Source organism: Lynx canadensis, chromosome A2 (assembly GCF_007474595.2).
Source record: "Lynx canadensis isolate LIC74 chromosome A2, mLynCan4.pri.v2, whole genome shotgun sequence".
NCBI classification, from domain to species: domain Eukaryota; kingdom Metazoa; phylum Chordata; class Mammalia; order Carnivora; family Felidae; genus Lynx; species Lynx canadensis.
In genome coordinates, this window is record NC_044304.2 from 70,151,373 (window position 1) to 70,175,584 (window position 24,212).

Below are 24,212 nucleotides of genomic sequence, written 5' to 3' on the forward strand. Positions count from 1 at the left end.
AACGTTTATTTATTTTTGGGACAGAGAGAGACAGAGCATGAACGGGGGAGGGGCAGAGAGAGAGGGAGACACAGAATCGGAAACAGGCTCCAGGCTCTGAGCCATCAGCCCAGAGCCCGACGCGGGGCTCGAACTCCCGGACCGCGAGATCGTGACCTGGCTGAAGTCGGACGCTTAACCGACTGCGCCACCCAGGCGCCCCTCTTTATACACTTTTTAATGAAAATAAGGAGTGGAAAAAATAACATTCTTTTCCAAGTTTTACAGATGGATAGAAATACAGCTTGCCCCTTCAATAACAAATAAATAGTTATATTTAATAGTTATTACTTATAAACAGGTATTATTTATTAGTTATATTGTTAATATAATATTAATAGTCATATAATTGTATATTATTACATATAATCATATATTATATATATTAATATATAATTACAATGTATGTTATAATTATATATAATTATATAATTAATAGTTATATTATTAACAACTATTTATTAGTTATTGAAGCCCCTTTAATTACTACTTATTATATTCCAGGTATTGAATTTATATTCTAAAGAAGACTGATACCAATAAACTCACAGGAATGAGAATATAATTACAAGTTGAGATGATTGCTGCTCATGAAGGAATGGAACTCAGTTCTTTGAGATCATGTTCTTTGAGAACTTGCCCTCTGGACAAGTTCAGGAAGGCTTTCCTAAGAAATAGCTGAAGAACAAGTAAGCGTGAATTAGACTAAACTAGTTAGGAAAGGCCTCTATTGAACTAAGACAAGAGATGAGCTGGGAAAGGAGCAATCTAGGTAGAGGATCAGCATGTGCAAAGGTACTGCAGCAGAATGGAAAGTGGTGCTCCAGTTTATCTGGACCACAGGGTATAAGGACCAGAGTGATGCAACACAAGCGTTGAGAGGTGGGCAGGAGATGACCAAACAGGATAAAGTCTACTTTGTTAAACAGTTTTGTTTAATGCTAAGCACAATAGGCAGCCATTGCATGAGGGCTGACATGATGAGACTAGAGTTATGAAAGCATCAGTCTTTCTGAAGTAGAGGCAAAAATAAATGAGAGGGATAAGGTGGATTTAGAGAGCTTAAATTGGACTAGGGTGGTGTCAGTGGAGGTGAGAAGTAGACAGACTGGAGGTGTGTTTAGGAGGCAATGAACTGGACATAGGTAGTGAGGGAGAGGTGGGTTTCAGATTTTGTAATTGAAGGGACTGCAGTGACAGTCATTGAGAGGGGAACAATGGAAGAAGAACAGATCTGTAGGGGAGATAATGAGCTTGGCCTTTGATGGCATTATCTTTGAATGGATGATTGGAAAGAGATATAGGTTGAGAGAGAAGAGAAGAAACCTGGGACTGAGTCTTGAGCATGGTAGGAAGTGAAGGATGAGTTTGAAAAGGTGGCCAAAGTAGTAGATGAAATGCATACAGTAGTGTCACAGAAACTAACTGAAGAGGTGACTTAGGAGGGAGAGCAGTCAATAATGTCAAATGTGGCTTAGTGTTAAATGTGAGAATTACCCAGTGAACTGTGTGCCCAGATGTCATGGTGACCTTAGTGAAGACACCTCCTCTAATGCACAGGTGTGGAGCAGAAGGAGAGGCAGGCTTTGTAAGCTTGTAGGATTGGTAGCAGGCATTTGAGAAAATGTTTATCTAATGGCTTCAATTTTCTCAGTGAAGGGAGAAGGGACATATTTGCTAGGAGAGACACAGAGGGTTGGAGGTTTGAGGGGAGCATAAACACTTGAGATTGCAGTGGAGAAGTTTACAAAGGAAATGTGGCAGAGTTTTCTTTTGGGTGTTCAAGGTCCATGTGAAGTGAGAGATGACTAACTTATAATTTATAATCTGCCCTGTCAGGTGAATTTGATCAAGAACGCCTGAGCACAGATGTAGAAGATGCAGATAGTACACTTGTCTAGGGGCACAGTTCTGCAAAAAAAAAAAAAAAAAAAAAAAAAAAAAAAAAAAGAGGGGACCGTGGAATTTATATCACTGGCAGAGATGTTACTGAAATAATGAACCATGGAATCTATGCTAGATAAGGGAAGGACAGAAGGGAGGGGAGAGGTGTGCATGAACTAGAGGTCCTGATGAAGGCAAAGGACAGTAACGGGGACAGCAGTTGAATAAGTGTGTTGGACGGGAACAGGATGCTTGAGTCAGTGATTTTAGAGATGACAACAAGGGTGGGAAGGTGACTGTGGGAACAAGTGGTTGTGGTGGGGAAGGGGAAGGTCATTCCAGACCAGAATTCTAGAAACCAGAAGGCCAGGGAAATGAATGGGGATCCTTGTGGATGTTGAAGTCATTCAGGATGATGGAAGGACTCGGCGAAGGAGAGGGAGACTATGAGACAGGTACCATAGTCTTTGGGAATAAGAAAAAGGCTGGTAGATGACAGCAACTGGGGGTGGGGGGAGAGACACCTGAATGGTACAAGCAGGGAAACATGAAGGGCACCAGCCCCACCTTTGGTCTCCCCAGCAACTGAAGTGTGAGGGAACCAAAAGCCACCACTTGAAAAGATGTATCCTCAGTGAAATGCCAGGTTTCAGGCTACAGGTAGGACTAGAATACAAGTCTGTAGGTGCAAGTATCATTTTCTGTCCAGTAGATTACAGTATATTTTATAATATGATTTTTATGCTTCTGGTATTACCACTGCCCATGATGTATTTTTCTAATCATTTGTGCTTTACAAAGTACTTTGGCATAAATATCTATGATTTGCTATCTCCATAGCACCCAGATAAATTTCATGAAAGTCTAGAAAAATGAAAATTACAAAATTTAACATCAAAATTTTTGGATTGCGTAATCTAGAACCTCATGATCAGAGCTAGGATAATAAAGAATTAAAATGAATTGAATGATTGTTTGGATTCATGGTATTAGTAATGCCTCATTAGGAAACTTGATTCCTTTTATAAAAGTCATACAAGTAATTCTCATTTAGCAAATAACTCTTTATTCTCTATTATTTTTCTATTTGTAATATGGTATCTCCCCCATGCAATGACATTAAAAGCATACTGTAGTGTCAAATGTTTCAACCAAAGTGCAGATACTTTATCAGGCTGGAACAATCTCTATAAGAAAATGGCAGATCATCATGCAGATGATGGTCCCCGCAAATGGAAGGCTCTGCTTCCCAAAAGTAAGTCATCCTGTGTGCATGGGAACATTTGACTGTCCTGATGCTGGCTCTGGAAAAGCTCTTTGTCCTCCTTTTCCCAGGCCATGGCATCTCAATTATGTTGTATGTCAGAGGCAGCACACATTGGGCATTTCCTCAGCAATGTCATTGGTGCACTGGTTTGGAGGAAATGACAAGGAGACACTGACTTAGAAAGATTTTAGCAATTAATAAACTCTAAGAGACATTTCTGAGTGACATGAGTTGGAAGAGGCAAACTAAAAGATATTCTAGTTTTAGAAACCTATGGCAGTACTGAGTGATGCTGAGTGAGACATCCCTTCTGAGGGACTGAGCACACTGCTAAATTCTGTATTTCTTGTGAATTTCTCCACTGGTTTCAAAAGCCAAGCTCAGATTCTGACTCTAGAAGTTGTGAGATAGGAATCTACTAGTTTTTTTTTTCTTTTCTTTCTTTCTTTTTTTTTTTTTGAGAGAGAGAGAGACAGAGAAAGAGAAGGAGAGAGAATGTGCATGCGTAGGTGCAGGTTAGAAGGAGAAGGACAGAGAGAATCTCAAGCAGGCTCCATGCCCAGTGAGGAGCTCGATGTGGGGCTTGATCTTATGACCGTGAGGTCATGACCTGAGCCCAAATCAAGAGTTAGATGCATAACCAACCTTGCCACCCAGGTGCCCCCCTTACTAGATTTTTGAAACTAAATCCCTTTACATTTATCTATATATCTATATCCCTTTACTTTTAAAGTTATGAAAAGAAATTTGGGTTTATCCTCAAGACTTAGAACAAGGTGGTATTGCAATCAAACAAGTGAGGAAAAGCTTTCCAGTGTCTGGACCCCATTTGGGAGTATGAATTTGACTTACACTAATTATCTGGATGAACCCAGGAACAAAAGCTTCTTTATTTTCACCAAACAGTTCAGTATACATTTCCTCATTTGGAACAGAAATTACCTATAACGAATTTCTGTGATATGAGTAAATTAATCCTAATACATAAAGAAAACTGTAGGGGAACAATTTCACATGTAAGAAAACTCTTTGACAGACAGCTTCGTGGGTACATAACGGTGGTCCCTAGTAACCATATCACCTAGTAATTCCTTTACACGTTAACACAAAGTTACTAAAATTGGTATCTAATAACATTCAGACTCATAAGGCAGAATGTTTCAGAAAGGGCTCTTCCCTTCTAAGTACTTGCAGAGTACCTTTGGAATATAATAGTAATTTAGAACGGGGGTCAGCAGACTTTTTCTGTGAAGGGCCAGATAGTAAATATTTTCATGGCCATCTGGTCTCATTGCTACCACTCAGCTCTGCTGTTGTAGTATGAAAGTTGTTATAGAAAATACATAAATAAATAGGTGTGGCTGGGGTCCAATTAAATTCTATTTGTAGACACTGAAATTTGAATTTCATATAATTTTCACATGTCATGAAATACTGTTTTTGTAAAAACATTTTCAAATTATTTAAAAATGTAGAACGCATTGTAGCTTGGGGGCATTACAAAAACAGCCAGCAATTTGTCAACACCCAATGTGACAGTGTGCTTTCAATCAGAAAATTGAAAGGGAGGAAGGGAGAGAGGATGTATATACAATCACCTTTTTTCCTCTTCATCTGGAAACACAGATGTCTCTACAGGATACAGAATGCTAAATATTCAAGTTACCTGGGGAGTTCTGAGGTGAGGAACAGGGTGAACAGCGGGGAGAGAAGCTGTACCCGGGATGAAAGGCAGTCTGCAGTGGGACGTAGGACATAATCTCTTCTTCAAAGAGACTGCACAGTGAGAAAAGAAGAAGGAGAAGGAGAAGGAAATGGTAAAGGAGAAGGAGGAGAAGCAGGAAGAGCAGGGGGGAAGAAGAAGAAGAAGAAGAAGAAGAAGAAGAAGAAGAAGAAGGGGGAGGAGGAGAGGAGGGGGAGGAGGGGGAGGAGGAGGGGGGGGAGGAGGAGGGGGAGGAGGAGGAAGGAGAAGGGGAGGAGGAGGAAGGAGAAGGGGAGGAGGAGGAAGGAGAAGGGGAGGAGGAGGAAGGAGAAGGGGAGGAGAAGGGCAAGGAGGAGGAGGGGGAAGAGGAAGGAAGGGAAAAAGGGGAGGAGGGGGAGGAAGAAGGAAGGGGAGGAAGGGGTAGAGGAGGAAAAGAAGAGGGAGAGGAGGAGAGGGAGGAGGAAGGGGGAAGAAACAAAGAGGGGAAGAAGAAGAAGAGGGAGAAAGGGGAGGGAGAAGAAGAGGGGGAGAAGAGGAAGAAAAAGAAAGAAAGAAAAGAAAGGAAGGAAAAAAGTTAGTTTTCTGTCCATGAGTGTTCATGAATTGGGGTGATAGTGGTTACAGTTCTCACAAGGCAACAAAAGCACTTAGGTTCACTTAGATAGGCAAAAGCCAGTATGCAAATTCTCAGAGTTATTTTATACTCTAATTAATACTACAAAAATAAATTCTCCATCAAGTACTGTACACAGTTCTTGATACCCCAGTTGTAAATGTAAAGAAAGCAATGGACAGCAGGTATAAGGGTGGGGCCCTACTTTAGTTGCAGTCACTAGAATCCTCTAGAACAAATGTTGAATGTTTTAGTCATAGCTGTAGTGGAGAACTACCCAGAGCGGCTTTTCCAGAAGGTTTCAGGCTTAGCCCCTTACCTCAGCAAAATGACTAGATCTGCATCACAGGACAACTTTTCAAGCCCATGATTACCCTCAGTCCGAATGTAATGGATTTTCTCCCTAGAACAATGTGGGAAAGAAAATAAGAATTACACACCAATACATAAGCTAAGGAATAAATCCCTTTCTGATTCATTTTGTCTGTCAATATGGCTGAATAGCAATTTTCTAATGTCCAGTGAGTTTTGTGGCATTTTAAGTTTCTATTGCAGGTTCCCATGATGCTCTACTAGGGACCACCCTTCCTCAGACTCACACAGGGATGGAAGCTGAGGAACACAACAAGGGTAGGACCTCAGATAGCAATGACAGTCAGGAGTGAAGATGGATAAAGAGAGCTGCTGGAGGACTGTCATGGGCTCATGGTGTCTCGGGAGCCATGGGGGGGAAGGACAAGAGGAAATCTCTTGAGAAACCTTATGCCTGCTGGAAAATGTATAATGCCACACTGAGTAAGGGCGGGTCTGGTGTTCAGAATACCAGAGTCTCCTAGGTCAGTCTGAGCACAGGCATCAATTTCTCTGTTTAATTACAATTTGCATTCTCTCTTTCATGACCTCCAACTATAACCTGGCAAATTATTCCGAGTCTATAGATAAATAACATTTATTTTGATCAAATGAACTTTGTACTTTGCTTCTCTGACATTCAAATACTCAAATATTACAGGGGTGCCTGGGTGGCTCAGTCGGTTAAGTGTTAGACTCTTGATTTCAGCTCCGGTCATGATCTCACAGTTCGTGAGTTTGAGCCCTGCATCAGGCTCTGTGCTGATAGCATGGAACCTGTTTGGGATTCTCTCCCCCCTATCCGCTCTGCCCCTCCCCCCCATAAACATTTAAAAAAACAAAAACAAATGTTCAAATATTACAAATGCCACAACCAATTGGTTTTTAATGGTTTGAAAAAAAATAGAGCAGATGTTTCCGCACATCATTTTGCAGGGAGGATGTGGAAACCTAGCCAAGAGTGCAAACACCATGCCTCCTCCACCACCTGTTTCTTCTTCCAGGTCCCTGTGTTCTTGATTCCATGTTCCTGAGCTTTGGCCTCTAAATCCTGATACCACCTCACAGGCCTCTTGTTTGGAAGACTTTTGTGGTTAATTGACTTCAGCCCCACAAAGGACTCTTCAATTCATATGTCCTCCCAATGACAATGTCCCTAGGGCAGATTATCCTGTTGCCCTAGGTACCCATATGTGGGTAAGCCCCTGGTCTCCTTGCTTGGAGGAAAAATGGAGAGAAAATTCTAGTGATTGCCCTTTGTTCCCAGGGTCCCTGAGGAAACGAAATCCAAAGGGGGTCAACTCTACTAGGGCAGCAAAGTAGTTCTATTATCTCACCACCCACATGGAGCATATCCATGTATCAGCCAAACACAGTTTTCTGAGACTTTCAGTGGCTCTCCACAGGACATTGCATCCTCTGTCACATATATGAAAATTTCATGCAGACCCAGTGGTCTGGGGGGCCTCCAAATGCCTCTGGAACTCAACTCCAGTTCCATTAGAACTGGGAAAGATCTCTGAAGGCAAGAAGGCCATCTGCTCCTTCAACATATATCCCTTACTCACCAGGAAAATTCCAGTGCAAAAGTCTCCTCAGAGCTCAGTTCAGTAGAGCCACCTGCCTTCCTGAAATCTTGACATCTCCCTTTGTGGCTTCACAGACCTCAAAGCTTAATATCCAAATGAAATCCTTGACATTCTTCTATCATTGTCACTGAATTCTGATCTTGTCTTTTGTGGCCTTTAAACACATGCTATAGCTATATATTTGACTTAAGGAAAACAAAAAGTCAAATTTGTCTATCGTCTGCCTTCTTCAATAGGTTGCAAATACCATGCGAAGTAGGGCCAATGTCTGTTTTGCTATGCTACTGCATACACAAATCCAGCACAATCCTGATTCAGAATACTGGCACAATAAAAGCACTAGTTGAAAGAGGAATGAATGAATGAGGACTGCTACCATGTCCCTTAATGTGAACAGATGTCATTAACCTCTGGGTTTTCTGGCTCCATCTTGCCTCTCCACATGTGGCTTCCTTATGATTCACTGTTGTCTGCTGAACACAGTTTTCTGATAACTCACTCTCTACCCTTTAACTCAGCAACTGACTTTATGGACCCAAGACAGTGGATTGATGGCTCCCTGAGATGAGCAATGGCTTAACAGGGTCACAGTCTCCACTTGGGGACAACAGAGGAAGCAGGAGGTTCTTCCTTTGGGCAGTGTCATAGGAAAAGGAGGTTTTCTTTTCAACTTCTGGACCTGTAAAATGGAGCTGATGCACCCTCACAGCACATCGAGGGGCAGGCACAAGCCCAGTCATGGTAACTAGTGCCTGGCTTCCTGCTTCCTGTAAGCCTGATTCCCTGAGGAGCAATTTCTTGTTCTTGTTCTCCCTTTTTAAATCCATGGCCTCTTAGTCGTTGTGGGCCTTCTGTTTTTGATGAGATATTTGGGTTCTCATCTTGGGTCTACAGGTCCTTAAAAGAATCCATATCTTAAAGAAGTTATTAGTTTCTGTACAAAATAACTGCCAAGATTTTTTCAATTCCAATATCTCCTAATTCCAAGTTCCGCCATATCTGGAAAATCATAATTATACAATTCTGCACTGCAACAAAGCCTTTAAAAAGTCTTTTAAAAAGTCTTTAAAAAAAAGTCTTAAAAAAAGCCTTTAAAAAATATCACTATTTCATGTGATACTATGCAAAAGTACAGAAAATAGCTTCCCTTCCCTTGAAAACAGTTTACTCTTTTACACAAGGGATTACACTTTTCACTTTTAAAATAACTTAAATGGGACTCTAGTGCCTTTGGTGAGATCAAATTCCTCCAAAAAATAAGCTGTGAAACTCATTACTTAGTGGTAGAATCAGAAACATAAAAAATGTTCAAGAGCAGCAAGCTCTCAGAAATTTTTCAGGTAGTACAACTCCTCTGAAAATCCCTTGAAATTCCCTTAAATTATGATGTACTGTGAGTCAGAGAATAGCCCACAAATAAATGACACAGTAATGAAATGGGTAGAGCTGAACATAAGTGGAAATGACAATCACTTGTGCGAAAGTTCATCTGTTCATGCTAAAGATCTTTCATTCACTCTAAATGTAATTAGTCCTTCTTCTCTTCAAAGAGGACTAGGTTCTGAAGGGGAGAGTGACACAAAGGCAAAGAATGGAAGGTCCTGCTCTAAGGAACCTATGTATTGTAGGGAGACATCAGTATGGACAACTATAAGAGATAATGGAAAAATATCCTAGAGGTACAAAAAGGAATGCCGTTAAAGCAAGGTAAAAGAAATACTAAAGTTTGCCTGGGTCAGTGAGTCTTTGCATTTGGTTTGAGCCTTTAAAATGAGTTAAGAGGTCCTTAAGAGAAAAGCCACTCCCCAGAGGGCAGAGGTAGGAGATGACACAGACTGTTTGGTGGAGATAGAAGACTCTAGAAGGAAAAAACTAGTGTGGGATGGCGAGTTAGGTTAGGGCCAGACTTTGGAGACCATGGAAACTGTGTTTGAAATCCTGACTTTATTTCACGCACAATGGGAAGGTGTTGTTGTCTTTTTTTTTTTTTTTTTTGAAGGGAAGTAGTAGTATAATTTAATCTTTGCCAAAATAAGGTAATTCTGGTTATAACAGGGTGAGAGAGATACACGGTATCTTCTAGGACATTCCTGCAAAATCCAGGAGAGAAATGCTGAGCCCCCAAACACAGGCCATGACAGGGAAGAATTAAAAAAAAAAAAGCTGGAAGAGAGAAAGTGAGGAGGCAGATGTTTGGGTGTGGAGACAGAGAAAGAGGGAAGAGTTGAGACAAGGCAGTGGGGAGGACGTGGTTCTAATTCACACAGAGTAAAACACAAGGGAAAGAGGTGTCAGTGAGGGTGTGTGTGGAGGGGGAAGGACAGTGAATGATCCACTCTGGCATGATTAATAGGAATTTGAATAGCAAAGAGACTATTTTCAGGTGTTGGTGATTCACTGAGGAAGTCAAGGCAGAGTATTACAGTTGTCAACTAGATTCAAAAGACCACCAAATGGGAGGTAAGGAATCAGAGGCATTCAGTGACTGCATTCCCACCCACCTTGCCTGATCCTTTATACACATACCCATAAAAGCATCTCCCCAGTGCCCACACAGTGACCTGTTTCCAGGGAGATTAAGGGCAGATTTGGGCTGAATAACATGTCTCCATCAATGGTTCCTAAGAGCTGGAGCAAGAATTCGAACTCCAAGGGGACACACTTAACCATCATGCATTGCCAGCTTCCAAAATGCTGTGTAGTCAACTGAAGCAGAGTGATACTGAGATATCTTGGAGAGAAAGTGGGACTTAAGTTCGGAGGATATTTTCCCTTTTTATCACTTTTGGTGGCTATCCTTTCTAAATGCAGTGACTCAGTTTCAGAGACACTCATGCAACAATGACATTAATGGACAGTAAGATTTAACTAGTTAGAACATATATTTTTGATACTTTTTGTTTGTTTGTTGGTTTATTTTCTAATGTGTTCATCTAGTTTTTGGTTTACCATTAAACAATGATATTTTAAAAATAAAAACATTTAAAATGGATTAAAGACCTAAATGTGAGATCTGAAACCATAAAATTCCTAAAAGAGAATACAGGTAGTAATTGCTTTGACATCAGTCATAGAAAGATCTTTCTAGATATGTCTCCTTTGGCAAGGGAAACAAAAGCAAAAATAAACTATTGGGACTGCCACAAAATAAAAAGCCTTTGAACAGTGAAGGAAACCATCAACAAAACAAAAGACAACCTAGTGAATGGGAGAAGATATCTGCAAATGATACATCCAATAAAGTGTTAATATCAAAATATATAAAGAATTTGCACAACTCAACACCAAAAATCCCCCCCAAAATCCCCCCCCAGATGGCCCATAGACACATGAAAAGATGCTCAACATCACTCATCATTAGAGAAATGCAAATTACACCACAGTAAGATATCGCCTCACACCTGTAAGAATGACTAAAATAAAAAACACACACACAGAAAATAAAATAAAAAACACATTGTGGAACTTCAGAGAACATTAGAATTCCTGGATCCTTCAGTTGGAGTATTCAAGACATAATTAAATGCATGAACAAAATGCATCATAAGCTTTTATGCTCTCTCCACAGATATGTTGTCCCATCTGGACGACTAGTTGGAGCTACAGGGTGAGGGACAAGCCCTTACCTGAGTGTGTGGTTTCTCGCCAGGCTTGGCTGACGCTCTTGCAGCATTTCAAAAATGTTTGGCTGGCGGAGAAATGCCACAATCTTGTCATTATATGCTGAAACAGACAAAAGTGCAAGTTGTGGTTGAGTTTTCAGCCCAGAGATGATTTCTCTAATGGTTGGAAAATAGCTACTTGATACCAGGATTAATGCAAGAGTTCGAAGGGCAGGTAGCACACTCATCAGAAAAATGTAAGCTCTTGAGGGCTCTTTGTCTGTGACATAATAACATTGTCATTTCTAAAAGATCAAACCAAAGTGAACTAGATCTACGTTAATTATCCTTAATATTCTAAGACCTTAACGGGGTGTTAACTCACCCCTGTGTGAATAGGTGAAGGAGAATAAAATCATTCTTCCACAAGCTATTTTACTCTCTTCCTTCTGACTTCTCTTGGTCATTTTGCCATAGTTATTATGGCCAAAGATTCTTTGTAACTTCAAAGAAATCCATTTCTGAACACTTGACACTTACAACCTGTGGCCATGGTTGATTTCCCAGTAGTCATAATGGAAATACCCAAATCCATTTGGGCTTTCTTACCTCATTTCCCTTGATACAAGTGGCACGTGTTTTAGAAGGAGGTGGCTGAGGTTAGGAATGAAGACTACACTTACTTGTCCCCATACACACATGGGAAAAGAGGTCTAAATTACAAACTGCATCTAATAGCAATAAGATCCATCACCTCATTTAAACTATGCTCTCCTATACTCAGCTAACAAATCACTGAAAGGAATAAAGAAGGGGCTGAGAGTCTGGAAAAGAACTGAGACAGGGAAAAGGGAAGAACAAATCAAGGAGGGGAGGGAAAGGGAAAAAGGGCAAAGGAGGGATGGAAGCAAAGGGTAGGGGGTAGATTTTATCATAGGAAAGGAAAAAGAAAATACAGAATCCTGAATATTAAAGGACTTGTGATAAGAAAAACAAGGCTAAGGACTGGGTATCCAGGATCCCAAAAGCATGATACATACCTAGTGGCAATGACTCATGTTGATGTTGGCTTCGAATAGCAGCTACCAGGCTGTGTCCTGGCCTGGCCAGTAAAGAGGCTCCTCTGTTTCGAGAGACTTCTGAAGCCTAATTTCAAAATAAAATTGTTAGCATTGGAAATATTATCAAATTCAGATGGTCTTTTGATACTAATTTTCCAATATGAGGGGGAAAAGACCCAGATATCACTTAAGTTAAAAAGCAATGAAGTTACAATCTTCAAAATGAATTGAAATAAGCAAGTTAAAAAAAAGATTAGGTAGGATGGTTGATGTGCTATGTTAGGGTTTTTAAGAAAGTGATTGTGCATGGGGCGCCTGGGTGGCTCAGTCGGTTAAGCATCTGACTTCAGCTCAGGTCATGATCTCGCGCTCCGTGAGTTCGAGCCCCGCGTCGGGCTCTGTGCTGACAGCTCAGACCCTGGAGCCTGTTTCAGATTCTGTGTCTCCCTCTGTCTCTAACCCTCCCCCCGTTCATGCTCTGTCTCTCTCTGCCTCAAAAATAAGTAAATGTTAAAAAAAAAAATTAAAAAAAAGAAAGAAAGTGATTGTGCCAAATGTCCTAAATGTTAACTAGATTAACATACTGACTAAAGAATATTTCTCTTCATAAATATGTTCAAGAGACATAAATAAATTCTACATGAATACTATCAATAAAGATGGGTTTATGACCTTAATTTGTGAGAGTTGGTACTGAACTTCAGAACTGAGTGTGGAATGGACTCGCTCTTTCCAACAGCACGTGTCACCCTCAGATGGCCGTTCTTTGCTAATTGCCTATTGTTCCATTCACTGTGCTGGCTACTCTTCCTTAACATAGTATCTTTTTATTTTCTCAAAATTCTGGAAGATAAGCATTATTAACCACATATTACAAGCAGAAAATCTGAGGATTGGATAAAATTAAGTTTTTACAAAATTTTCAACTGTAAGAGGCAGAACCAGGATTTGCTTGATTGCAAAGCATTTGTTGACTTCTCTCATGCTGCTAGCCTGCATCCAGTACCTTGGTTTTGGATGGGCATTTTGACAAAACGTCATGGAATACAGAACTTGCACAGCTTAAAACTGATATTTGTGATGATTGATTTAGCTCAATTTTAAATTTCAGAAATCCCCTAAGTCCTAGAGCATGGCGATGAACTTTCTACTGTGATTCCATGTACATTCTGTTTCTTAAAGGACTCTTGAAGGGTAAGCTATTTAAACAGAGGCTGTATAGATCTTCCACAAATATATGGGTTTGCTGTAGAGTATGACTCATTCTATGATATTTGGTAAAGTATGCCAAAATAGGCTTTAAAAACATTTAAGCATTACATTGAAGATTACTTTGTAACATACTTATAAAAAGCTCAAACATCCAGAAAAAAAGGGAGAGAAAATTCTCCCTCTGAGACCAGTATACAATTCATTCCCACAGAATTCAGGAGAGGTACTGAGATCCTATGCTACAAAGTCCAGAAAGGTCAAGTCAATCTCAAAGGGGTCATTTAAGACGAGACCATGTGTCCTAGTGCAGATGACAAACAGGACGGATTACTTAGGGCTTACTAATTAAAGACATAGTAATTGCAGGTTTTCCTTCGGGTCCTACTTCCATACTTCACACAGACAGGATGAACATCCTTCCTTTGCAGAGATGTGCTATCAGTTCACTGTCTGTACATGGCGGTCTTTGAACTGCTCTTCTGGAAGTAGCAGAGATGCAAATCCATCCCTTTTCTCTCCTGGTTCTTCTCCTTGCTCACTGCTTACTTGAGGGACAAGGAAATGGATTCTGTGCCATTGTGGTGGACTTCTCACTTCGGTGTCATTAGCCCTCAGCTACTGTAGCCAGCCACCAAGATTTAGAAGTAGGTACTTCGACAACAGCACTTTCCAGTCCCAATTAAATGGTTACAAAGCAAAGTGGTAAAAGAAAGGTTTGCTCGCTCTTCAAATACGCAACACCGAGTCTCTACGTTTCTTCCACCATGAATTAATAAATATGTAAAGCCTTTCTGGCACTGAAATGTTAGGTTTCTTTTCCTTAGAGGGAATTATGTCAGTCTGCTTTATTGTGTGTTTGAAATATTTTCGATGCTGTAAAGACAGGAATCTCAAAGACCACTCAGCAGAAGATTATCTAAATGATGCATTACAGAGAGAAACTGAGGAAGTGGATCTGATAGCAGACTTCAGGAAGGCATGACTGTAATACAGAACTCAGGTGATGTCTGCTGTCACACCCTGGGCTAAAGTGTGTCATTGTTGGTGGGTTGCCCTGAAATAAATGGGGCTTTGAAACAAGAAGAAACTCACTTCTCTTCCTAGCTGCCAGAGGGAATTCATGTGTTACAGATATGCTTTAGGGAAAAATGGTGCCTTCTCCTGAGGTTACCTGTTCACCGGCAAAACCAAGCCAGACTGCAAAACTTCAGAAGTCAGATGAAGGCCAGCCACCCCAAAGGTAGATGACTGACTGATGAATATGCTTCAGGCCAATGACGAATGAGATGGAGAAAACAACCCAGGGGGAAGGTGCCGCTTGTGGGGTACCTGAACCATAGAAACAACCGCCAAGGGCAAAGGAGGTGATTGCAAAGTAGTACTGGAAGGTCTACAGATGAGCTGGAGGATGGGAAGGTTAAACAGAAACAGGCTTCTCCAACAAGGAGCCAGGAATTTATAGGGATAAGGACAGTTCCAGACAGGGCTAGAGAGAATTCTGAGATTGGGCGAGAGTTTAGTATGTGCTAGGATCCTTGTAGCCCTAAAGTAATACGAAATGGTCCATCCTGAGGAATATTAGGCATCGACTGAGTAACTGATTTGGATCTCACTGCAAACATGATGCTAACATTTGCTTTCCTAACTGCTGAAAATGACTAGAAGTTTGAATTTTCCATTTAAAACCAAAATTATACGACTCACTGAATTCCCTGGCATTTGACACCTTCTGTGTTCCTGAATTTCTCAGGGATGTATGTGAGAGACAGACAAAGAAGGGACTCCCCCAGTGGCCTGCCTCTCCCCAGACATGCTATGACTACTCTATGACTGGCTAAAACCCGGTTTCCAGTAGGGACTACTTTTAAGATTTCTTTTCCTTTTGATGTTGAAATAGCTTTAATCATAATTGCAAATGTGAAAACTTCAAACATTTAGCTCTCCAGAAAAAAAAGTAGATATGCTCAGAAAATAGTTTACAGTGACTGGTAAACAAATTTCTCTTCTGTGTTGCAATTTAGAAATGTAAACTGGTGTTTTATTTTTTTAAAGATGTGATTGAAAATTGCAGGTTTTAGACTGAATTTGGGTTAATAATCAGTGAATGCTCTCTTTGAAAACACTGAAGATCTGATGATGAAAAAAATAGTGAGTTCAGAGGAAAGGCCCAAGTGATGAATTTTAATTCATCTCTAGAATCCTTTTGTGTTCTAAAAACAGATCATTAACAAAGTTTTCAGAATTAGCTTAAGGAAACAAAAGAGAGAGAGAGATCTTGAGCTATTCAACATATTTATAAAAGCGAAAAGTGGGCGATAAATAACGTACAAAGAAAGGCTTGATTTAAATTGTGGTAGATCTATATGAATAAATATAGAAGAATTTTAATTGCATGGGGACAGTCTACAAGGTACTGTATTAGTAAAATAGGATGCAGAACCATAGACAACATGATTCAATTTTTTATTTCCATGGTTACCAGAAAGTGTCTCCAGATCGGGAATTATACTCACCTTTTAACTTCTTTCCCAGCTGTGTCTGTGTTTTCTACACTCATTGCTTACTGTTGATAATTCAAAAGTTTATTTTCATAGGTGCCTGAATTTTATAAACTTCCAACCAAACTGTAATCAAATATTGGTTGCATGGAATCAAGAGAAATATCCCCAAAATTTAGAAGCAGTGCAGAAGTTACCTCCCCACACTTCCCTGTGTCATCCGAGGCAGTGAAATAACTTTTGTCATCAAAAAATCTCACTGCAAAGAACGACCAAGAATGACTTCTGCTTTTAAAGTGAAAAGTCAGTTTCTCTTCCCTGCCAGATTCTTATCCTTTCATGAGGCAACGCACCCATGTGTGTACCCTCCCAGAACTTTTCTATGACTAACGATTTTCTAAACTGGTAAAAGAAATAAAACATAGGTGCTCTGTTATCCTTCCTTATTAATGTTAATTTATATTGCTAATTGCAGTATAAATAAGACAAATGTGACCTCCAGTGACTTCCTTACTGATAGAGAGATGGAAACCAATATTTATAGCCCTATATGCTCTTTCCATTTGTCTGTGTCCATTTCCCTTGGGACATTATGGGAAGATACAGACTTGTTTTGTTAGTACTTTTTTTTGTATATTGCAGACAGATGTGACCCTGTACTAAAATGCAGGCTAAAGTGTCAAATAATGATCTTTTTATGCATAAAGTATTATACTCCTGATAATGGCTTTCAGCAAACTTCCTGAAAAATGTTCGCTTGAAGTAAAGGCTAATCCAAAAGACACTTAACAGTGTCTCTTTTAATAACCTATCTTAGGGGTTTTGAGAAAAATTTTTATCAGTTAGGATCCTGAATATAGAAACTGATTTCAATTCTATCCTTAAATTCAATTGATAAAAATATCAACTGCTGAGCAACACTCGAGAGAATGGCCCATGAAGGTGAACAGAAAATAACTGATTCCTAAGGTTGTAGTATAAGAAACATCTATAGCAAATCCCCCATTGCCCCTGTTATGTGACAGAGAAAAACCATGGATTATAAAAACAATTCATTGATTATTCGTGAGTCTAATTATTCCATATTTATGTCTGCTTAACTGTCCTTTCAAATTGGATATCCTGCTGTTTTCATACTCATTATCAACTTATCTAACAGCAAACCTACCATTGTCCCCAACTGGCTTTCCTGTTCATCTTACCAATGTGTTGATAATGTGAGTCAAGCCCCACGGACTCTGAGAGTCACAGAGCTAGCTGGCCATCCAATTCCCTTGTCTCCACTTGCAGATGAGGAAACTGAGGCCCCAGAAAGGAAAGGAAGGAGCAATGATACACAGTTCTTCTGTGGAGAAGCCAGAGCTGAGACTCTGTCTGCTAACTGAAGTCCCAGGTACCCCTTCCTTTGCACCTCTTGACCACCTGGGGCTTCTTCCCACACGGTGTCCATTGTCTTCTGTCTCGCTGCTTCCAAGGCCTCCCCACCTTATACCTGGTCTGTGGCAGATGCCCCTGACGGGTCTTTCTCTCACAGATCACTCTTTGCCACAATCCTTCCTCCTCTTGGCCATCATTATCTCCTTTCTAAAATACTAGTATACACTGGACTGGGACTTAGGAGATCTGAGTTGTGGTCTTGAACTCCCTGTGTCACCTGAGTTTTGGTATTTAAGTTTACCTGACTTTAAAATACAATTCCTAACTAAAGTGGCATTGCCACATGGGAATATTTAGAAATGCTTAGGGGTATTTTTTTTTGTTTTTTGTTTTGGTTGTCATAGTGACTGGTGAGGTGAGGGCACTCCTGACATTTAATGGATGTGACCAGGAAGAAAAGGTCCAGCAATGACACAAGACAATTCTACACTTCACAAAATTGTCCTCAAAATGCCAATAACTCTCTTCTTGAGGGACAATGGGTGACTTGATCTCTAAAGGCCATTTTTATACAAAAACCATCATATTATTCCTCTCAATTTCATTCAGTGGGCTTTTAAGAAAGTGCCAACCATGTGGCATTCAAAACTTAACAAAAACCAAGACAAAAACCAAGTGGAAATGGTATTCTGGTCATACCAAACTATTTGTTGTCTCTCTACTGACACTTCTCAATCCTATCGCTGCATCTCTGCTTATGCTGTGTGTCTGGGGGATTGCCATTCCTCTTCCTTTGTTCCTTGCTAGATTCTACCAATTTTCTAGGGTTGGGTCAAGTACCTTATTTTATTTTATGTAAAAAAAATGTTTTTTAACGTTTATTTATTTTTGAGACAGAGACAGAGCATGAATGGGGGAAGGGTCAGAGAGAGAGGGAGACACAGAATCAGAAACAGGCTCCAGGCTCTGAGCTGTCAGCACAGAGTCCGAACTCACAGACTGCGAGATCATGACCTGAGCTGAAGTCAGACGCTTAACTGACTGAGCCACCCAGGTGCCCCAAGTACCTTATTTTAAAGATGCCTTTCCTTGGCCTCTTTTGAACTCCTATTGCATTTGTCCTAACATCTCTCTTGGCACTCAATCATATTCTAACTGTTCTTGTTACTTAACTCTGTGTTTTTTTGGCCTGGCTTCAAACATAGAATATAAAATTCTCCTAGGGAGGGATCATATCTCATACTTCCTTGCATTCCACAGTGCTCAGAGCAGGCCATGAACTTAATCAATGTTTGTTGAGCAAAATCACATCACAGCAAACACAATTAACCTTTCTCACTACCCCCTCCCTCTGTTTTTATATCAAGATCCTCCTATCTTCTCATTCCTAGGCTGCGGGCTCTCTCAGCAGGAGAAATCAGATATTTGTTTTCATAGAGGCTGGGTCTTTGTTTTCCCTGGTATGCTGCTTCTAGATCAGATAGTCTCTGCCTCCCAGCTTTTTCTCTCTGTTGCTTTTCTTGGTTTCTCCCTGTGTCAGTGCAAAGCTACCAGCAGAGAGTGGATGCACAGGGGGATGGGAGGGGTTTGAAAACCTGATGAATTGAATCAGTTGGCGAGTGGATGAATTAGGAAGAATACAGATTGTTGGTACACATTGATACCCTTTCATTGTTACGTGTTACAGTCTTTCTGGACTGATGCAGGTGGTACTTTGTCATTAATGTTGATATTCAATGTAACTGGGCTTGGGCTATTCAATTGTATTAAATGAATGTTTTAGAACTGGTAATGCAAGTGGTACTCGTGATCTTAATCTCGTTTCAACAGAAATGTTTTAGTACTTGTATTTTCAAGTTAATTTCTTATAAATGTGAGAGATCTATATCTTTAGGGTGTTCATCTTACATTTGAGTAACCTACATTTTTGTTTTATTGACATTGAATCTGTAGTACTCAGATTCTTTTATCAAATGTAATTACTCTATATTAACACTGAAACTGCCTTAATAAAATTAAAGAATTTTAAATAAACAGCATATTTCAAAATTTTAAATAAATTTAAATATTAAATAAGTTTTAAATAAACAGCATATTTCAAATTGATGCAGAGTTTTGAATCTATCCACTATTATCTCATAAATGTTGTACTTTCTAAAGTATTGTAAAAATGCCACCAGAGAAGGATACAATGCATGTTGAGCTGGGAAGTCAGGGCACTGTTTTCCGTAATCTGTGAATGTGCCTGCTGCTGAGTGTGTGCTACCTGAGCATCCTGACACCCACATAACCCTTGGGGATGCATAATATGCCTTCTCTGCATAGTCACATACACATTTTACATATATGCAGAAAGGAAGAATTAACATGTTTTCAGCAGTTTCCTAAAACAATACCTAAGATGAGCCATGAAAGAAAAATTCATTTTATCACACTGGCCTTAAATCGTGAATGCCCTTGGTTGGAAACAGTTATGCCTGTCAGAGCATTCAGATGATTTCCTTAAAATGTAGTAAAGTGGTGCCGATACACCAGCAACAGGCCCTTCCCCTGAGACTTATGTTTGCTATCTGGAGTCTGCCAGGTAGATTGTTATTTTACCCATTTCTCCTGAGATGTTCACTCTAGTTCTCCCAGGAATAACTCTTGGGGGACAGGGTGGGAGAGGGCGATACACACACACACACACACACACACACACACACACATATATATTGTATATACAATACATACATATATATATATATATACACACTTTTTTTTCCTACACTATTTATTCATTTTTTACTTCATTGTAATCCAACTCTACAAGCTGTTTTATGAGAAGTGGTTCTTAGCACCCACATCTCCTGAGATCCTGGTGATTTTTATGAAAACATGGTACTGATACTTGGGAAATGTCAGTCAGGACAGAAGAAGGGATTTGCTCGTAATATTGCCAGGAACTGACTAGAAGTAGAAAAGAGCTATGTTTTGAGTTTTGGCTTGAGAAAGGAGGCCAGGAAAGGGTATGGAATACAGAGATAGCAATTCAGGAAGGCAAAGAACATGTTTTAAGGTGATGTTTTTCATCTTTTCAGCTTTTCATGATTCAATGGAAGGTGACCACAGGCAGGTAGGAGAGAGCACAGGGTAGGATGGGAACAGAGTACTCATGTGCCTTGTTGATTTCCCCCAATCTTTAGTTCACATATATAGTATTGATGTCTTCTCCAGGATCTATGAAAAGCCAGAAGTTTAATGTCGGTCACACACTGTATGATCTTTTAAGAATTCACATGTGACTGGAAGGCCTGAGGAAGCACAGCTCCAACCATAATGTAGGGATCTCCTGACCCTGCATTTTCAATTTCCTTTAAGCTAGACAGATTTTTTGTAGTGACAACTGTTAGGACAAAAGGGAAGGCAGAAGGAAGGCGATCTGAAGATGGGTCTAGGGAGTTCAGTGGGTGTCCCTGACTTATCATTCTTCTACAGAGCAGTGTGGATATGGCAGAGGCCCTTGAGGAACAGGCAATCCTAGATCCCAACCATTAAAACAGTGCTGGCCCCACTAAAGGAGGGGCCTAAGGAACTGTGAAGGTGGCAGGGGGCCTGGGGGTGTTACCTCTCCAGCGCTGTAACTCCGGAGCCTCTGGAGGTGCTGTCGATGTGTCAGGTGATTGGGAAGACGACCGTTCTGAAGAGGGATTCGGGGGTCAATGAAAGTGGTGGCTCGACTATTGTGGTCCACGAAAAAAGACTGCAGACAGACCAATAAAAAAGAACACTGCGTGAGAATGAGCCAAAATGAAGTCAGTAATGTAAGGGAACGCGACGGGGCTCAGTCTTCATGTTTATTTCTGTCCCTCCTTTTTATCTGCTCAAAACTAGACTGAGCACTGGGGCACTGTGCATCTGTTTGCTCAGTAGTTGAATGAAACAATACCAGTCATTGATAAACACTTTACAGTACACAGTTACAGAGTCATGATCACAGCATTTTATTCACGATGGAAAAGAAGAGAAATGGAGACTTTGAGACAGTAAAATAACTAGTAATTAATAATTTGTGAAGCATTCTATTTATTTTTTAAATAAATGCTTTTTTTGGTTAAAGAATTAGCAGTCTCCCTGAGAAGAAACTTTAAAAGGATAAAAAAGTAAGGAGAAAGCCAAAATCATCCCAAATGTCACAATCTAAGGGTAATCACCAAAATATTTTGATAAATTTTTTTCTATTTTTTCTTTTCTTATGCAAATATACAATTATTTACATCTTTTCCCCACATTGGTACTTATAATTTTGTTGGAAGAATTTTTCACCTATTATTTTTTGAGCATTTCCCTAAGTTATTAGACATTCTTTTAACACAGAATTTTAGTAAGCATATGGTATTCAGATGGATGCATAATAATTTCAGCACCTTCTGTCATTGGACATTTTAGTTTTTTACTGCTTTAAAATAATGCTTCAGTAAACACTCTTGTTCATAAATCTTTGCAGTATGTCTGATTACATGTTCCAATATATGACAAAAGTTATTCTTTAAATCTAAAATTACTTCTCATAAAAGAGAAAATTAATACTTTCTTTATAATGTCATGAAAACATATTTACATCCCTAATTTACTAAAACTATGTTTTATTTTTAAAATATAAATGTGTACTTAATTTTTATCATGTACTTGTATAGCATTTCTTAAAATAATCAACTAAAATTTCTCCTATAAACTATTGGTTAATGTACTAGAGATAATAGATTTACTAGTAGTAAATGAGCCTCACATCTTTGGGAGAAAACCTACTTAATTGTGGTGGGTCACTCTTTCAATATACTATCTAATTCAACTTTACTTTTATTTATTTTTATTTTATTTTATTTTACTTTTTTTTAACGTTTTATTTTATTTTTGAGAGAGACAGAGACAGAGCACGAGTAGGGGAGAGGCAGAGAGAGAGGGAGACACAGAATCTGAAGCAGACTCCAGGCTCTGAGCTTGTCTGCACAGAGCCTGACACAGGGCTCAAACTCACGAACCATGAGATCATGACCTGAGCTGAAGTCGGATGCTCAACCAACTAAGCCACCCAGGCACCCCTCAACTTTATTTTTTAATATGAACTTTCTGGAACTCAGGTGAGTTTTGCCTATAGTTTTGTTTTGTTTTTTTTTAAATCAGATTTCCCTACTTCTACTCGTATTCGTGTGTGTGTGTGTGTGTGTGTGTGTGTGTGTATTTAGTTTTACACAGTTTTATCACCTGTGTAAGTTCACGTATCCACCACCACAGTTATTGAATGGTTCTCTCCAATGAGGATCCCTCATGTTGCCCCTCTGTCACACCCATCTCACTCCCTTATTCCTCCACCCTTCAATTCCCAGCCAATCACTGATCTGTTCTCCATTTCTGTAATTTTGTCACATCCAGAATATTCTATAAATGAAATCACACACTATGTAACCTTTTGGGATTTTTTTATCCCCCCCCCCCCACAGCACAATTCCCTTGAGCTTCATCCAAGTTGTTGTACCAATAGTTTGTTCTTTACCGCTGAGTAAAATTCTACAGTGCAAATTTACTGAAATTTGTGCCAATGATTTTTGCTTTTTGTCTGGTTTCATTAGCAAAGATATGACTGCTCCAAAAAATGAACTATGCTGTTTCTATTTCTATTTTTCCCTTCACTCTGGAATAGATCATAAAGAAACGTGGCACTGGGCAAGTAATTCATTGTTGCATTTTCCAATTTATTCCATAAGTCCACTTGATTTCTTATATTTCTTGAGTCAATTTTTAAATCACATATATTTATTTTTAAATTATCCATTTCTTCTAGATTTTCTTTTAAAAAAATTCTTTTAACATTTATTCATTTTTGAGAGACAGAGCACCATCAGGGGAGGGGCAGAGAAAGAATGAGACACAGGATCCGAAGCAGGCTCCAGGCTCTGAGCTGTCAGCACAGAGCCTGACACAGGGCTCAAACTCATGAATTGTGAGATCATGACCTCAGGTGAAGTCAGACACTTAACCGACTGAACCACCCAGGCACGTCATCTTCTAGATTTTCTAACTGTGATTTCAAACATTTATATAAGTAGGTATGCACTTTCTCTTTAAAATTTCCCTGCATCTCTTATAACTCATTCCTTGTTTTTATTTATTATTTTCCTTAGATTGATTTACTTCTCTTCTAAACAACTCTTACCTTTATTTCTTATACTGTTTTCCAGTTCATGAACTTCTGGGTTTTTATTGTCAAATAAATTTTGGAAATAAATTTTTGCTTCAATTACTGTTGCTTTTTAACCTTCTCTAAATTATTAATTTGAAAGCTTGTATTTTAAAATTTTTCTTGTTTGATAATAAAAACCAATGTGCAAATTCTTTGAGCACAGTCTTTCTATATCATGTTTTATTAAGTACTGGTGATATGCATTTTCAATAATTTCTCAATGGTTTATAAGTCTTGATTTTATTAAAACCCAATAGTCATGAAGAATACTGTTTTGAATCTCCAAGTGGCAAATAGTTGGTTTTTGATGATTGTGTTTAAAGTTATTGTTTATTTTTGTTGCTGTTTCAAGTTTTTATTTAAATTCCAGGTAGTTAATATACCGTGTAATATTGGTTTCAGATGTAGGATTTAGTGATTCAACACTCACATATTACACCCAGTGCTCATCCTAACAAGTACCCTCCTTAATCCCCATCAACCATCTAGCCCATCCCCCACCCACATCCTTCTATCAACCCTCAGTTTGTTCTCTACATTTAAGAGTCTGTACTATGGTTTGCCTCTCTCTCTGCCCCCACCCCCCACCATGTTCATCTGTTTCATTTCTTAAATTCCACCTACCAGTGAAACCCTATGGTATTTGTCTTCTTCTGACTGACTTTAAATTTGTTGTTTAAAATTTAGCTCTATTACTTACAGCCATGGAATGCAACATGAGTCTTTTATGCTTTTTTGTTTTCTTTGTGTTACAAAATATTATCCCCTAAAAAAATGTTCCATAGGATCTTGTAAAG

The 24,212-nt window shown here is 39.4% G+C and overlaps 1 protein-coding gene across 1 annotated transcript in view; it reads right to left on the bottom strand.

The window, feature by feature from the left end:
• Positions 1-24,212, bottom strand: part of HECW1 (HECT, C2 and WW domain containing E3 ubiquitin protein ligase 1) — a 301,849-nt gene that overhangs the window by 55,420 nt on the left and 222,217 nt on the right. The window contains exons 15-19 of the mRNA XM_030307704.1: positions 20,803-20,937; positions 12,088-12,193; positions 11,072-11,168; positions 5,825-5,908; positions 4,857-4,966 (exon numbers count right to left, since the gene is read on the bottom strand). Coding sequence (XP_030163564.1) covers positions 4,857-4,966; positions 5,825-5,908; positions 11,072-11,168; positions 12,088-12,193; positions 20,803-20,937 — 532 coding nt within the window. The remainder of the gene's footprint in view (positions 1-4,856; positions 4,967-5,824; positions 5,909-11,071; positions 11,169-12,087; positions 12,194-20,802; positions 20,938-24,212) is intronic.